Here is a 17345-nt window from a genome sequence, read left to right on the forward strand (position 1 = left end):
CTGTTCGCTATGATACAGTATGACCAGAGTCTGTCCTTGTACCACAAATGGCTCTAACAACATGTAACGTAGTGCATCTGTGATGTGAGGCCGGAGACCGAGATGCTGTAAGCTGTGATCTGGCCTGTGCCACCCTTCCCCTGGTGAGATCGGAGGAATTCATTTAAGTCTCTGGGTAAATCACTTTCGTCTGTGTGCTTCCCTGGGGGAGCTATGCCTGTCCGCTATCATGATGTATATTAATCATGCTGTTGTTCATATTATGACACAAGTATAGACATGACCTGAAGCTTCGGGCTTGGTCTCTTCAACATTAAGGGGGGAAATATCTGTATTCAACTTAGGTTTTTGGATTAGATAATCAGAGAGTTGAAAGGCTCTGAGAGCTCTGGCAAAGGCACCAACAGTGGGACTGAGTTATATGAGGTTCGTGTGCGTAAATGTGTGTCCACCTACAAGCCCACCTGGGAATGTGCAATCCTTTCCGTTAGTTACCCTGGTGCTAGAACTTTTTCCGTGTTTCACGTGGCAATTGCTTTCCTCGGGGCCTGCTTAAAATGGAAATAAAGTTGAGACGGTAAGCACTCAGTGGATTAAAATCATAAAAAGCCACACTGAGAAAAAAAAAAAGCCACATTGGTCAGAAGGCTTTCTGATAAAGAGCAAGTTCATCCTGGCGCAACAAATAATCACAATGGTAATAGTGAGGTCACCTCAGATGTACAGGATGCCTTGTTTCTGAGTGTGATGCTTTGCACATCTGCTTTGGCATTCCTCTAAGGAAGAAGGCGAGGTGGGTGTTACCACTTTGGTCTTGCAAACGGAGAACCAGAGGTATCAGGGCACGGTTCCTCCCGTGTCATTGGTAGACCTTCCACAACTTTCTCTTCAGGCTTCTTTTCAACAGCTGATGCTGAGAGAAGGAGGTGAGAAACATTCCAAGAACCGAGGCCAATTTTCAGATTAAGTGGAAAACTATTCAATTCTCCCACTTGGGCAGCAAATGAGTTCCGAGGCTCCTGTCTGGCTGCCACCCGGCCATGCCATCATGTTTCTTCTCTCCCTCTCGCACGGCCAGCAACAGCTCTGTCAGCCCCGCGCTCGGTAGCCTGCAAGTAGCAGTGCCTCGTTGTGGTTGAACAAATAACATGTTTTGGAAACCCAAGCAACCCTTTTTGTGGCTGGGAGCAGAGAGGGAGAGCGTGTCAGTCAGCAGAAGAATCCTGCCAGGGTTTCAGCTCTTGGGGAGCCTAAGCAGAGGGCCCGAAACTTGTCCTCCTCTGACACCAGGAGAGAGTGTTCTGCTATAACATTTTTAAAATAGTCGAGAGGATCCAAGTCAGGAAAGGAAATAGTATAACTCCAATCTTGGGTTCAGTTTGTAAATATATATAGCAGACAATGGTAAGCGCAATGATGGTAGATATATAATTACATAATGCAAATTTGATCCCTTGGGCATAACCAGAATGTTGACTTCGGATTCAGACTCCATCAAAGATGCACCCAGAGCAAGGGACTCAACCTTCGTGCACTCCTAAAGAAAGGAAAATCTCATGTCTGAAAAGATAGATAGCCAATGGTTTGGGGAATGTATGAAATGTTTGCAAAGTCCTCGGAGCCCCTTGCCTTCCCCTGTGCCTGGCCCTGCACCTGCCTCTCCATTTCCAGGATAAATAAACTGGAAATCACTTTTGCTCTTTCCAGCTCTAAGTATTTTTTTGTGATTTGAGATTGGTCTCTGTGGAAGCCCATGTTATACGGCAATCTGTAAGGGGTGGGGGGGATATCGGCCGCACCAATATAGGTCTTCAAATAATGGAGAATAATTGGACCATGAGATTATTTTCAAATTCTGGCCGTTAGATTTCTGCAGTTTGAATAACAAAATTAATTCGTTATTTCAAGAGCAACCAGTCCAGAATGCAAATTTTAAAATTCAGGATACAGATGTAAGCTTGGAATTGTGTTGGTTTGTAATGTCTAAAAGTTCTGTTATTTTTGGAGAGAGAGAAAAAAAATTATATATATATATATATTATTAAATAAGAATAATAATATGAGGATTGATTGCCTTTGAGGGCGTTACTTGACTGACTTTTAAATAGAAACACTTCAATCATTAAAATCTTTCCATGCTGGTCAAGCCTACAGACTGCCTGTATTTTGACTCAAGTATTATTTTTACTGCAAGATAAGCACCTTTACAAAGCAAGTTGAACAAACGATGACAAACCCTCCCTCCCTCCCCCTTTTGCACATAAGTGATTCTAGTACCGCTCTGAGGCATCCCTCAAGTAAAATAACATATAAATAGAATGTGAGAAATCACCACATTTTCTAGACTCCACACTTAGTATGAAAAACAAAACTTCACTGTGCCCCAGCATACCCTCTACTTTTGTCTCCTCTTCACTTAAAGATTTCATCCTGTTCCATGTCATTTGTTGTAATAATTCCCCTGAAATAAGAAGTGGCCCCTTCATCCACATGCTCCAGCCTCCCCTCCCTGGAGATGCGTCCTTTGCTGGCGCAGACTGGCAAGTAGGGCCAATCTCAAATGTGGTTTTCATTTCAAGATTGTTGCCATTACTTCAAAATGGTAGAAATTCAGACACGAAACCAACTTGGTTGGAAGATGCATCAGTGCAAGGGTGTCAAAATCACCCCTTGCGTAAAATGTGCTCTTCTATTATTGATAAGAGGCCATGGGGGGAATGGAGAGCAGACTATGTAAAGTATGAATTTTAGTTTGTGTCTCAACAGAAATAAGAACCTGAAGGGATATTCCACGTGCCCCCCTACCTTCAATTTCTTTTGGTTTATTCAGTTGCAAAATCTTAGGGATTTTGAAATCACAAACAAATGCTACACTAAGGGATTATGTATAATATCTAGACTTTGAATGTAAACTTGCACCATTCCTACACACACACACACCGCCCCGGGCCCATCCTTAAGAGGCTCTCTCTCTCTCAAAGGCAGTTAGTTATGGAAACAACTTTATAAATTTGCTCTTCTTGGGATATGGTTCTGGGCTCAGATTTCTTCAACTTGATGAGGACTTTAAATGACAGAGAAACAGTTTTAAAATAGAGGAAACAGATTTTTTTTTTTACACTACGGACAAATAAATGGCACTGACTTCTATGGCTATGGCTCACAAGCAATACATACTTCTCTTAAGTGTTTTAATTATCCGTTATTAGACCATTGTGCTTTTCTGAAAATTGTCCAAATAGACATCCTTAGGAAGCATTGTTGTCTCTCTAGTAAACATGAAACAAGCATTTCAGTACTACCAAACAGCTTGTTCATAGAATACATTTCCAAAGAGATGGTCTACAGAAAAGATAGAGGTATATTTTTAGTCTGCTTTTAAAAACAAAGGTAAGAGACTCACATGAAAAGCCTACATGTTCTTCCTTTGACCAAAGATCATTTCAGAGCATTAGCCATACAAAAATGTATCTTTACTAATCTTCTCAAAGGTAAAGTACACACTGCATTGAGGACGATTCTTTAAATGAAGTGAATATATCCTTATTTACAAATATTTTAAGTAATACATATATTTTAATTACATAGGTTTAAGATGCATTCTTCTAAGCCCGGTCATATATCAAAGTTAGCACCAGCCTGGCACAGCACAGAGAAATAAGCCTATGCCATTCTTTCAAGTGCAGTACTGTTCTCTGTGCATTATGTACGGAAACAACAGATTTAATCTACCCTATAAATGCTTACTAATATTTGAATACATTTTCCATGCACCACTTCCTGTTAACTACAAACATACTTCTTAAAAACTTCAATATTTAGGCCAATATGACTTCTTAAATTCCTCGATAGCCAATATGAAACATGCAGACTGACATTTAATAAAAACGACTTGATTTAATGATTAACTACAGAGATTATGACAAACTGTAAATAAGTCATTTCCGTGAATGGACTCTCTATGGGTGTCACACGGCCTCTCAAAGCCACTCTAAATATCCTCACTGAAACTGTTACTCACTAATGCGCTACATTTTAAAGCCAAATTGGGTTTTCACTCTTCTCTTGCCAAAGGAACTAGAGAGAATGCTTCCTATAGCAAAATGCAAGCTCCACTGCAAACCCATTCCTAAAGATTAGAGAGGGAGAGAGCCTGAAAATTCAAGAAAAATTTCAGTTTTCAAGAAATTGTTTTGTAAAGTACCCTGCAAGCCAAGGAAAATACCGTGCTCACATAAACCCAGCAATTGTGATCAACAGTAAACTAGCAAATGTAAAAACAGAATCAGAAAAGTTAACTGGTAAATCCATCTCTCTCTCAAAAAAAAAAAAAAAATCCGATTTCAAGTGCTTGAATATTTTAGGAAAAAGCTACTCTGTGAGCCAGAGTTATTTGGATAATTACCTGAACAATTTAGTGTAATAAGGCATTTGGGCTTAAGAGAGAAACTTTTTCAGCTACTGTTTCATTTTTATGACATCACCCTTTCTCGTTACAATGCTTTAAATTTAAAGAGTTCAGCTTCGTTAACAAACTACAAAAATTGGTAATACTCGTTAAGAGGTCAGTTTACAAAAATATCAAAAGTTTAATTTCTAAAATGTCTCTGAAAATAAATTACTATTTCTAACCTCCCAGCCCCAAGTGACATCAATAAGCTCTGATTGGTTTTGCTTAACCCTTCATGATATTAAGAAATCTAAGGAGTAGGGAGGCTGGAAACATGTTTCATTCTCGTCTAACTGAACCGACTGGAAGTCAACAGATAGGTAGTTCTACATTTTAGACCAAAGGAGCACATAGAAGATATTTTGCCACGTTTTGTAGGCAAAAGGTAGAAAAATGTTAACTTAAGGGCCAAAATCTTGTCAGTGTAATAACCTTGGACTAGAGCCAAAAAGAAACTCCTAAAAGCTATTTGCTGTAAAGAGACAATAATAAAACTATTGCATTATTTTTTCAAATGGTATCATCTCTGGCATTTTAATGGCAAATGGTTGTACTGAAAACGACTGAGCTCTTCTGTCCTGGATTTCAAAATTCACACTTACTCGATTCACTGTATTTATCAGCAATTTCAAGCATTGTAACAGTTAGACAAAAACTTAGATTAAATCTAAAATTATCTGAGTTTCCTAACCAGAGGTATATAAAAGTTTCCTGGATCATATTAGAAATCCAAGAATGTTTGAAGCTTTACCGGAATGTAGTCATGCAATACAGGAAATTTTGAGATCTTAGGACTTTTTTCTGAATTCTTATCTGATACAATGGGATTTGTAAAGTCTAATTTTTGTATACTTGTGTTTCATTGCTGAAACTTGTAAGAGTCAGGGATTTTTAAGTAGCATTACTTCGTGGGTAAAAGACTCAACTGTTTTCTTTGATGACAGTTCAAAACAAAAGATTTCCTTGAAAAATTAGTATTTTGGCCATTTTATTGTGCACCATCATGTCATTTTAATACAGTGTTCACCTTTTCCTAGGCTTCCAATAACCCATTTACAGGTAATCATGACAAGTCTGTTAAAGAAAAATCTCTACTTGATTGACCTATTAATCTGATAACATAATTAACTAGAAAGGAAATCCAAAACCAGTATCCTTAACATTATATATACTTCTCGGATATTCCCTAGGGTAGAACTAGCACAATGCTGGACTCACACTGATCTAAGGCATAACTGATTATCTAAAAAAAACAGATGGTTTCAAAAGTAAATGAAATCACATAGTTAAAATACACTTAGACATCAGCCAGATGTCAAAGGGGGGGATCAATCTGAATGGTTTCCAACATGATTACATGACAAATTAATTTCCTTTTTCTTTGAAACGTAGTAAATGAACAAGTGATTCCTTCACTTCTCTTAACAAGTGTAGTGATTTGTGTACTTAATATTCCATTCGTTCTAGTTTTGCAAGGAATGTTTTAAGAAGTTATTTCTTCCAAGTCACATGTCAAAATACTATTCTTATAATCAAATCCGGCTAAGTTTAGGACAATGCTCCTCATTTTAAATTAGATGCCAGTCAGTGAAACTAAATGATAACTCTCAACACATTCAGACAACTTTTGAGGTACTCTGACCAGTTACCACAGGAACATGAGATCCACCCTCTCCACCCTGCCCCCACCTCCAGCCCTTTTTAAAAATAAGCCTGTTTTAACTGCTGAAGAAATAATTTCGTGGAGCCCTTTCACGTGAAACAACGTTTGGTTGGTTAAAACCAAGTGTGAGCTCCATGTGATAGAAATCCTGCTTGGACAACAACAGAAAAGGAAACACAGGGATTCCAAATAGTAAATTATTGATGGTGCTCTATGATAAAAAAAAAAAAAAAAAATCTTTTGAGATTCCCATCCCCAGCCACCCGGGAGCTTATGAGTGTATTTTGAAGCCCTGGACCTCATTTCCCACTTCTTCTACAGAAGCTAAGAATGTTCACATTACTATTGGCCACGTAATATGAATGTATTTTGTTTGACGGTAGTCATGTAAAAGCGTATCTTTTAAGGCTGGAAGTCATGGGGCAGATGAGCATCAGGATTTTACAAAAGCGCACACACTGTCCAGCACATGTGTGTTCTGTCAATTCTGTCAGTCGGCAGCGTTTCTCACCCTGACACACCCAAGGAGCCCATCATTTAGTCTGGATGATAGCATTAAGGTCCAGGAGTCCTTGAGATTGCATTTGCAAAGTAAAACTTTGTGAGAGTTACAAGTTGGGAACTTCTGAGCTCTCCCAGCAATGGAAAGGATGCATACAGCCAATCTTCAACAATCGAATGCCTGCTAATTTGATTGCCTAGAATTCCAGTCATTAGCCAAGCAATCTTCCGAATTAAGACATCCGGTCTCCTTCAATCTTCCACTTACACCAGAACACAGAATAGGTCTGACCGGTCAACTTAGGACAAAATTACCCATGAAAATGACTTGGGGTGTACATATGAGGAGCTGGTGGCACAGCGTATTAGGGAAAACCCCCACTGCCACCTGAAGTTCTGGAGGTTCATGAGTTTCTAGGGAATGAATGATCTTAACATTCTTGATCTAGGTGCTAGAAAATGGGTCACATTTTTAAAATGTGCGTTAGTATCTTAAATGACTGAGAGCCAAAATGTTTGCACATTTCCACCGGAGTGAGTTAAGGCATCCTAACAATTTCATAAGCCCGGGACAGGATGGATATTGAAAATAACGACGCCCGGTACAATGCGTACTGAAGATCCATGTAGTCCATAATCACAATGAAAATAACACACACGAGGTTCTCAGTTCATATAATTTATTGCAGTTAGCACACAGTTTAAAAATTCACCAACACACCAATAGTACAAAACTAAACAGCATTATAAGTTATTCCCCCCTCAGGAAAATAAAACATACTATGATTGTCAAAGCTAGATGTCAGTCTAAGGTTTAGAACAAAGGAAGAATGTGAAACTAATAAAAGGAAAAAGCAATCACTCACAATGACCACAAAAAAGAAAATCCAAAAGAAAGTCCGTTTTCTCAGACATTGATTGTCTCTTCTAAATTAATAAAAATTATTTTAACATAAACTGTATTTAAAAAAAAAAAAACTAAAAACTCTTCAAGTAACTAAAAATAATGCTCCAAGGCCATTTTCACAGCTTTTTTTGTTTGTTTGTTTGCTTTAAATGCCATTACAGCCAAATTAACACACATTTGACCAAATATTTCCAAAACAGTCCAGCAACACACAATGGAGTTTTCCATTCAGTATCTTAAGCACAAAAATAGGCTATGTTTACAGTAGTTAAGGCGATCAAATTTTAAACAAAAGCAATTAAAAAAAAAAAAAAGGGAAAAACAGCAAACGTTTTCCATGCTACTCCCATAGACCTTATTTGTAAGTGCAAGACAGGAAAACAAACACTGTGCAAAATGCTTTTGCCCTGCGTGTTGGTCATGAAAACCACACGTTGGGCTGCAGCCTCTGCTGCCCCGATACACAGAGTCCACTAACCCCCTTCCCCACCTAACCCACGTCAATCAAGGCAGTCCAGTCCTTTCAGCCCGGGGCTTTTTCAGTCCATAGAATCTTTTCATGAGTTTGGGGGGGGGGGGGGAATGAAGGGGAGGGAGAGAGGGAGAGAGGGAGGGAGGGAGGGAGGGAGGGTGGGTGGGTGAGGAAGAAGGAAGAAAAAGAGAAGGGGAGCCCCCAAAAAAAATCCCCAAAAAAAAAAAAAAAAGAGAGAGAATGACCTATTGTCAATTTGTGCAGTAGTTACTCTAAAAATGCTCAACTGGGTAAATGTGTACACCTAAACTTTTGAGCTGGCATGGGTTTTGTGCAATTAGAAGTTTGTTATAAATGCACACTGCACATGCAAATCTTTAAGCCGTTTGTAAACATTTATATTTTCCTTGTTATGTAGCGAAGTTATCAATTTGCAGCTTAAGTTTTTATTCAGCTTAACAGTTTCAACTTAAGGACAGTGGGAAAGTCAATTTAAATTATATAAAATAAAAATAAAAACAGTGCATTTACGTTCTTCATAACACCAGTTTTTTTCCCCAAACGGTGCTATTTTTTTTCTAAGGAAATTAAATAATTTTAAACTCACTCGTTAAAGTTATACAATGCAAACAAAGACAAAAAATATATTGAAACTCATGCATTTCTGTAGCGTTAATATTTACTTTTCAAGACTCAACTAAGAGCATCAACACAACCTGTCAAGTTCTTTGACACCCCCCCCAGCCCGTGTAATCAGTTACAGTATACAAGAACAGTAATTCACATTTTTCAACACACAGTTCAACACTGCTGAAGCTGCAATATCCTTTTTCATCCCAAGCAAACCTTCACAAAGACAGCGTCCCAGTGATCCCAGTGTACTTTCAGAATTTCTCTCATTGGGAACCGTCAGAAAACCAGAAGTTGCCACAGAAAGTTTTAAGTCAACTGCTTGTTTAAAAATAGATAATCCAGCATTTCAGAAATTTTCCATTTGGGTCTAAAAGCATTCAGGTTTCCAACAGCCAGAAAAGATTCATGCAATTTGTGACATATAAAGAGGCTAAGAAAACTGGAGGGAATTTCTACTCTGAAAAGGAAAAAACAAAAACCCAAACAAAACCAAAACAAAACAAAAACACAAAACCAAAACAAAGTGGAAAAAGAGAGAGAGAGAGAGAGAGAGAGAGAGAGAGAGAGAGAGCGCTCAGAAGACAATGCAGTGTCGACAAAATTAAGCCCTGTGAAAGCATCTTGTGATAGGACGAGTTGTTTCCAAGGTTCTTATTGGCTTCCTTCCCCTACCCCCTCGAAAGAAAAAGCCCTCTCTAGTCTCCGACTTGCTCGAAAGTCTCTTTTACCAGAATGCTAAATTAGTGAGAGTCTCATGCTACTCTAAAGTGCAAAACCGAGTTAACACCCCGACGTTTTAGTTCCAGGAAACAAGGCTGCTTTTAGACCGTACCACAACTAGATAGAGATCTATGTATATATATGTATATATATATATTATTTATATATATATAAAATTATTTCCAGAGTTCTTGAGAGCTATCTTCTAAGGTCCAGTCTCTGACAGTGGGCAAGCTCAGGGCTTCGCTTTTGACAGACAAGGAGTTCACCAACTCACAGTGGAACTTGCGGATGTGTCTGTACAGGTCCCCGGACTGCGTGAACCTGCGCTCGCACCACTTGCAGGCGTGCGGCTTCTCGCGCGTGTGCACCACGGCGTGGCGGCTCAGGTTGTGCGAGTACTGGAAGCTCTTGCCGCACTGCGTGCACGTGTAGGGCTTCTCGCCCGAGTGAGTCCTCTCGTGGCGCTTGAGCGTGTACATGCACGAGAAAGTCTTGCCACACAGCGAGCAGGTGGGCACGTTGACGTCGGCGGCCGGCTTGCTGCGTAGCCCGTCCTGCTCGCGGAAGTGCGTGCTCAGGTGGATCTGCAGGATGTGTGGGCTGGGGAAGACCTTGTTGCACAGCGGGCACATGAAGATCTGGCCGGCCGGGCTCAGGATGTTGGACACGTAGGGCAGCAGGCTGCTCTCCATGCCGCCCTCCACCGGGCCGCGCTCAGCGTCCGGGGTCATCATCTCGTCGTCGCTGGCTTTGTCGTCGCGCTCGAGCTCCCTCAAGACCGAGTCCTCCCTCAGCGGAGCCAGGTGGGCCGGCTCATACTGTACCCTGGCGTTAGTGCTCACACTCTCTTTCACAGCGCTATGTTCCATGTCATAGTCATTAGTGCCAACCTCGCTCTCCTCACAGGAAGCCTCTTTCTCCACCTTCACCTGCACCAGGTTGCTTCTCAGCACGTCCTGTGAAGAGAAATAAGAGCTGTTCAGATTTTCAACTCCCGAAAGGCTGGACTTGACAGACAGGTCCAGCACACAGTCAACATCTGCCGAATCCCTCACGGAGGTGACAGACCTCTGGGACAAAGACTCTGTGGAGCTGCAGGGGCTGGCGACTGTTTTTCCAGCTGCTGTGGCGTGTGGCTCGGCCTCCCCGCCTGCCGGGGGGATGCCTGCCGAGTCGGAGGGCAAGCGCATCCACATGTTCCCGGGCTCGGCCGCCAAGTCCCTTTTGCTGGGCAGGAGGTTCAGTTTTTCGTCTTCGCCCTCGTCCTCGTCGCTGGGCAGATCGCCGGCCATGTGGCTGCTGCCGTCCGAGAGGCTCTCAACTTTGTCCGAGCAACTGGAGGCATCTTCCTCCTTCTTGGTGCTGTCTGCCTCCGTGGTGGCTTTCTCTTTCAGCTTCTTTTTGCACACTTTGACAATGTCATACATGTGGAGATAACTGGCAGCTGCTAGCACGTCTTCAATGGGCAAGTCTTTGAACTGGAGTTTCCCTTCATACATGAATTCAAGCAGGAGAGCGAAAGCCGGGGCTGTAACAATGTCGCTGTTCAGATGAACAATGTCTCTTTTGTCCAGCTGGTCCTTGTAAAAGAGGTGGAAATACATGCTGCATGAAGCCAGTACAGCTCGGTGCGCGCGGAACTGGGCATCTCCCACCAGAACAGTGCAGTCACAAAGGAAGCCCTGATGCCTCTGCTCGCTCAGACACTGCAGCAAATGTCTACTGTGGTCTGGAAACTCCATACTGTCTTCATAACCTGGGGAGAGAGAGAGTTCTCATGAGAGCCTGCTCAGGAACAACTTTCCAGTGCTTTAGCCCCGTGCAAAAAAAAAAAAAAAAAAAGATAGTGACAGTGATTCGGCTCTGGCCGCCCGAGTACCAGTCCCTGAATTTTAATCAGGCTCTGACCCGGGGACTACCAGATGACTCGCACAAAACCTAAACGTGAGAAGGGGGAAAGAAAAAATAAAGTGCACTTTTCAAACTTGCTCGTCCCAGCCCAACAGTCCCTGACGCATCTTCACCTTCCTGGAACTTTCAGGCAAGTTTTAAAAGTCTTAATTTCAGTGCAGTCTCTCACCGAGATTAAGAATTGAGATCTCTTTCAGAAGAAGTGAACCTACTCATCAAATCATGTCCCACAAAACCTACAAAACAGCTTTAATTTCAAAGGGAACAGCACATAGAACAGACAAAGAAAAGTCCCAAACACATTCTATAAGATTCACAAAAACTTGTTTGACCGTCCTTTTTATTTTATTACTTTGGATACATGACTGCACTTAGAAAGCACAATTTTAACACACACACTGGCTGAATCAAGGAGGAAAAAAATGAAATCGCATAATTAGCCCAGAAATTAGCAAACAACTCACTTTTAAAGTCAGAGTGTTACAACAACAAAAGCCCTGTGTATAAAAACAGATGTTAATGCCTTAGGATTTGCAGGTAGAGCACACATGTACGAGATCAGAAAGAGCTACACCAACAGATGGAAAAGATCATCTTTACTATGAACAAATCCAAATATTTTTTAAATGAATTGAGGGAAAAAAACAGTAACATTTCTTTGTAAAATCTGTATATCCAGAATATTAGGAACCAGAAGGGCTTCTCTTAACTCTGCAAATTCTCATCTAAACTTTGATCCGGTGCAAAGCAAATGAATTCCATACTGAAATTATTTCAAACTTTTAAATGAAGGCATATCGTATTCAAATGAAACTCAAAAGCTGTACAGGTTCAACACCCCCCTCCCCCCCCAAAAAAAAAGCCTTGCAAGAAAAAGAGAAACTATTTTTTTTTTCTGACTCTGCCTTACCTCATTCAACAGAAAATACTTTGTTTCAATAAAACTTGATATATTTTGTTTTCCCACTAGCTTCTATTCTTTCAAATCTGCATTGCTGCCCTTGTTTTCTGGTGAAGGAGGGTGAAATGGAGGGAGAGGAAAGGAGAAGATGTACAAAGGGTCAAAATTCAACTCCTTAAAAAAAAAAAAAAAAAAAAAAAATCAAGAAAACGCGACTTCCCCTTTCCTGTGACCAGAAGCGAGGTTCCACACCAACCATCTCACAGAGTGCATTTGGGGAACGGACACACAGCAATTTAATATTCCAGAAATTACCTCCCTTTCTCTCCACTTTGTCCAAGATGGACTAAACTTTCATCCTAGCCCCCAAATACCTTCCGCACGATGCCACCGCTAGAATAAACCAAGATTTACAATACAATCACTTTAAGTGCCCCACAGCTAACATCAATCCTAATCCTTGAGAGGGCTAAAAATAAAGATTGGAGGGCAGCTCACAAGGTAGCCGTGATCAAATTAGGAGGCTGGGAGGACAGAGAGGGCCGAAGAAGGAAGCTTATAAACATCTGATCCAGCTGACTGTGGCCATATGGCAGCTGCTGCCCAGATAAAGAGATTAAGAATAGAGGAGTGCGATTACAGCTGTCTGGCCAATTCAGGCAGCTCAAATCTACAAGTTCTAAATTAGTCGCTAACACAAAAACTCCTGCAAATAATTATTGTTATGCTGAAATAAAAGCTCTCTTAAATATATATCTGAAAGAGAAATGAGGAAACCAGTCAAACTATTCTCCTGGGGACAAAAGTTTTTTTTTTTCCCCCTTTTTAAAAAACCTTCGGTTTCAAAAGCACTACAGCTGTATGTTTCAGCAGTGCTGCTGAATGTTTTGAAGAATAAAGTTTCACAGTGGAATTAATTACACAACAATCTAGCTTCTTAGCTAGAATAATCTTCTCATATAAGTTTGAATGCTGGATTCCAGACAGTTTACTATTTCTCTCCCCCCTCTACCCCAGAAGCAAAAGGAATCTAAATAGCAGTGAACAACAACAAAAAGCATTTTAATCCCAAGTGATCTCAAAAAGCAACATCTCAAAGCCTTTCTTAACATTTCAAAACTTGAAATATTTCTGTGTATTAAAGTTATTTACTTGCTCGAGCAAAAGGGATAAAAATTAAAACTACACAAGCCCAAGACTTTCAACTCCAATAAGATGTTCATTTAATACTCGGTTTCATATATTATTCCTAAACTGGGTTAGAAAAGTAATGTGATTTTTTTAATTAAATCAACAAAACACCAAAACAGAAATATGCTCAATCTAATCTCTTGCTACTCCTACCTTTAGGACACATAAACCTGATTAAGTCCTTTCCTCTGGGTCTCGCTGGCTCCAGGTCTGTTACATCGGTGGAAAAAAAGCGGACTAAGAGAGACAGATGCAAAGTGGAGATGATGTTAGAGAGGAATAAGATACCTTCTCCACCACAGATCCGCACACACTAACTCCCTGTCTGTGTGTTAGAATAAAAGGCTGAGGGATGGCAGGCTGTCAGCTGCTCTGACATCATGTTCAGATGGAAATGCTACCTCCAGCTGTGCTCCTTTTAATGCCATATGCTACTCCTCTACACTCCTGCCACCAGCTTTTTCTTAGGAGAACTTTTCTCTTCTGTTAGTATAAACAAAATACTTCAAAGTCTCCCTTTTTTTCCAAACTTTCTAACAGAAAGAAATTGAAAAACTCAGCATATGGAGTTCTACTGTATTTATGGAATAGCAACACTTCTGTCTTAAGTTGGTGGACTGGCTCACATACTGACAGCACACTCAAGCCACGGTGCTATTCAGGAAATCCAGATTCACTTTTATTCAACTCCAACGTTTAGTTTCAAAGGCAGCTTAGGGATATTTTTAAACCAACCCAATTGACATCTCCAGTCCCATTTCAACATTATTACGGTACTTTCATTTTTTTTTTTTTTTCCTGCCAAGATAATGGCATACATGTCTCAATGCTGGGAGACTATACAGAACTATTACTACAGCCGGGTTCACCTTATTATTTCCCTCTTAATTTTAACTATTTGTGTCCTACAACCTACTCAATAAAATTTCTACATTGCCACTACATGCAAATTTCAACTCTCACTATCAACAAGGTGAAACTGCACTTTCTGAAATCCTGGAAAGTACTTCAGTTCAATGAGACAAATTAATAAACTGATACAACCTGCTACGGCCGCTTAAAATGAACACTGCACCTGCATATCTGATCTGACTCTCCGCTCAGGGGAGGAAAAAAAAAAAAAAAAAGCAGAACTTTGTCTTCCCCTTGATCTGTGTCCCATAACAATCTTTTTTTGGGTCACTCTGTGATGTTTCGTGATCACAAGAAAACCTTTCAGCTTTCAGTAAGAAGGAGGGGGGGGGGCAAGTCTAGTAAGTTTGGGAACTTTTCAGCTCGACTTTGTGGGTCTTTTTCTAATGGCTGATGAAATCATAACGTAACCCGGGCTGGGCTGCCCCGTGCCCTGCAAGGCGCTGCGACATCTGTGAATGTCAAAGCCATCCCCACGGGCTCGGGAGGGCGAGGCGCAGCGCAGGCCCGAGGCGCGAGCGTCGCAGCCCTGCAGGTCACCGCCCGGTCCTCACCGAACACCGCGGCACAGTTAACCAGTAACAAACACCGGCGTCTCCGTCCAGTCTCCCTCGCTCTGCCAAAGTCACAGACCGAACTTTCTCTAACTTCGCGGTGAATGACAGGATGACGAACGCCTATTGCGGGAGGCACTCTTCGGGAGCCACATTCCTTCCCAGCCACACAACCTATTCTCCACAAATGCCCTCGCCCCATTCCAACGTATCAGACATTAATCACCCCATTTACCCGGTGGGGTGGGGGGTGAGTGACAGTTTAATGAGTCCCAAGCACCGCAATGGGCCAGCGACTCCCACCCCACAAATCAACCCCTTCGCAGTCCTGCTACCGCGGGGTCCAGGGACGGACTGTGAGGCTGGGCTTCTGTTTCTCCCGAGGGGTGGGGGCGAGGGTGCGGAGTGGGGCCGGGGGTGGGGTGGGGTGGGGGGGAGTGGGTAAGAAATGCAAATCTCCACGTAGTTCGCCGTGCATAAAACACACGGGGAAAGAGGAAGGTTAAACCACAGGGAAGGAGGTGGAGGGCGGAGAGCCGGTGCAGCAGGAAAACACCTTCCACAGCAGACGAGAAAACAGACCCGGGTCACGGCAACAACAAAAGAAAAGTCGTAAGAAGCAGCCCGCGGGAGGAGGGTGGCTGCTACCGCTTCCCCGACGCCGCGGCGCGCGAGCCCCCGGGGCCTCCCGGCAACTGCACCAGCCCGGGAGGGGCCCCTCCCCCGCCGGCCCCCTCCCCCCCGGGCGCCACTGCAGCTGCACCGGTCCCCGGAGCCGCGGCCGTCCCGGGCGCCGCTGCAGCTGCGGCGGCTCCCAAGCCCCCCTCCCCCAGCCCGCCGCCCTCCGCACCCGGGAGGCGCCGCCGCAGCTGCACGGGCCGGGAGCCCGCCCCGCGCCGCAGCTGCACCGGCCGCGGGGAGGGGGGCGGGGGCGCGGCGCGGAGCCGGCGAGCCCGCACCCCGCCCGACCCCGCAGCTGCGGCGGCCCCGTCCCCGCGCCCGGCCTCCCGCAGCTGCGCCGCCCCCCGCCGCCCCAACCGCTCCGAGCACACAAACTAAACTCCACTCGCGGGGGCGCCCCCGGCCCGGCCCGGCCCGCCCTCCGCCCGCCCCGGCCCGGCCCGGGCCGCACAGCTGGCGCCCCCCGCCCGCCAGGGGGGCCGGGCGCGGAGGGGGCGCCGGGTCAGGGGCCGGGGCGGGCGCCGGCACTCACACGGAGCGGCCCTAAGTCACCGCGTCCCCGCCGCCGCCGCCGCCGCCGCCGCCGCCGCCGCCGCCGCGTCCTCCGCCTCCTCCTCCTCTTCCTCCCGGCCGCCGCCGCCGCCGCCGCCGCCGCCGCCGGACTTGGTGGGCTTCCTCCTCCTCTGGCCCCCCTCCCTCCCGGCCCCCCCGCCCCCCAATCCCGGCTCCGTCGCCCGCTCCCCCTGCCCCCTCCCTCCCTCCCACCCACCCCCGCTGGCAGCCGGAGGAGCGCGGCGGAGCGAAGAGGGCCCCACTCTCAACGGCTCCCCATGGCAGCAGCCCAGCGGCGGCCGCAGCCTGCCAGACACAGCGAGGGAGCGAGCGAGGGAGCGAGCGCGGAGCCGCCGGCCGGGAGGGGGGGCGGGGAGGGGGGGCGGGCGGGGGAGGGGGAGGGGAGGGGGCGGGAGGACGCACCACGCACGCACGCGGCGGCGCCGGCCAGATGTTCCCCCCCGCCCGGCCTCGGCCCGCCCCTCTCCTCCCCCTGCCTCCCTCCCTCCCGGCGTTGGGCCCCTGCGATTGACCGTAAGCGGCTGGGCCGGCGCTCCCCGCCCGCCCCCAGCGCGCAGCCTCCTCCAATGGGAGGGCGGCCTCGCGGGAGGGCGGGGGGAGTGGCGGGCGACCGTCGGACTGACAGGAGGGCGCAGCCAATGGGCGAGGCGGGCCGGAGCTGCCGCTCGCGCGAGCCAATCGCGGGCAGGAGCTGTTGCGGTGGGCGGGGCCCGGGCGGGCGGGGGGCCGGTAGCGAGGCGGCGCGGGGCGGAGTCCTCGGGCGCAGCGGCGGCGGCGGCAGCGGCGCCCCTCTGGGTGACTTGGCCGTGAGAAAGTGAAAGGAGCCCGCAGGCGGCAGCGACAGCTGCGCTGGGAGGGGCCTGTCTCCGGGCTCCGGGGCCTCGCGCGCCCCGGGGGGGTGCGGCGCGACCTTCTCGGGGCGCACCGTGACCACCAGAAACACACTTTTAAAAGCGCTGGGGCCGGCGTGCGCCGAGTTGCGCAGGTATCCTCGGGAGGCAGGGCGCGCGGGGACGCGGGGGACGCGGCGCAGTCGTGGCCCGCCCGAGCGCGGGGAGCGGAACCGAGCGGCGCCCGCGCTCCGTCCCGCCCCCCGCCGCCCCCCGCCCCCCGCCCCCCGGTGCAGGTCGGGGCGCCGCGGCCGCGGGCTCCGGGAGGCCAGTCGGGGCGTCGCTCCCCGGACGAGGTCTGGCTCCGGGAGACACGCCTGCGGCCCCCGCGGCCCCGGGGCACTCGCCCTCTCACCAGCACACACTCCCAAGCGACCAAATTC

The 17345-nt window shown here is 45.9% G+C and overlaps 1 protein-coding gene across 4 annotated transcripts; it reads right to left on the minus strand.

Annotated features, from left to right (window-relative positions):
- Nucleotides 1-7277: 7277 nt before the first annotated feature.
- On the minus strand, nt 7278-16192 carry ZBTB18 (zinc finger and BTB domain containing 18). Of its 4 annotated transcripts, none has more exons than XM_077901413.1 (3): nt 16032-16047; nt 13506-13589; nt 7278-11105 (listed from the first exon to the last, which is right to left on the minus strand). In XM_077901413.1, the coding sequence occupies exons 2-3, from the start codon at nt 13516-13518 to the stop codon at nt 9523-9525; spliced, it is 1596 nt and encodes a 531-aa protein (XP_077757539.1). In that variant the 5' UTR covers nt 13519-13589; nt 16032-16047; the 3' UTR covers nt 7278-9522. The 4 variants fall into 4 exon arrangements, with proteins under 4 accessions (XP_077757539.1, XP_077757540.1, XP_077757541.1 ...); XM_077901414.1 differs by lacking the exon at nt 16032-16047 and adding an exon at nt 14817-15199 and having other exon boundaries at nt 13506-13588; XM_077901416.1 differs by lacking the exon at nt 16032-16047 and having other exon boundaries at nt 10161-10305; nt 10418-11105; nt 13506-13639.
- Between the last annotated feature and the right edge of the window lie 1153 nt (nt 16193-17345).

This window comes from Canis aureus, chromosome 6, assembly GCF_053574225.1.
Source record: "Canis aureus isolate CA01 chromosome 6, VMU_Caureus_v.1.0, whole genome shotgun sequence".
Taxonomy (NCBI): Eukaryota; Metazoa; Chordata; class Mammalia; order Carnivora; family Canidae; genus Canis; species Canis aureus.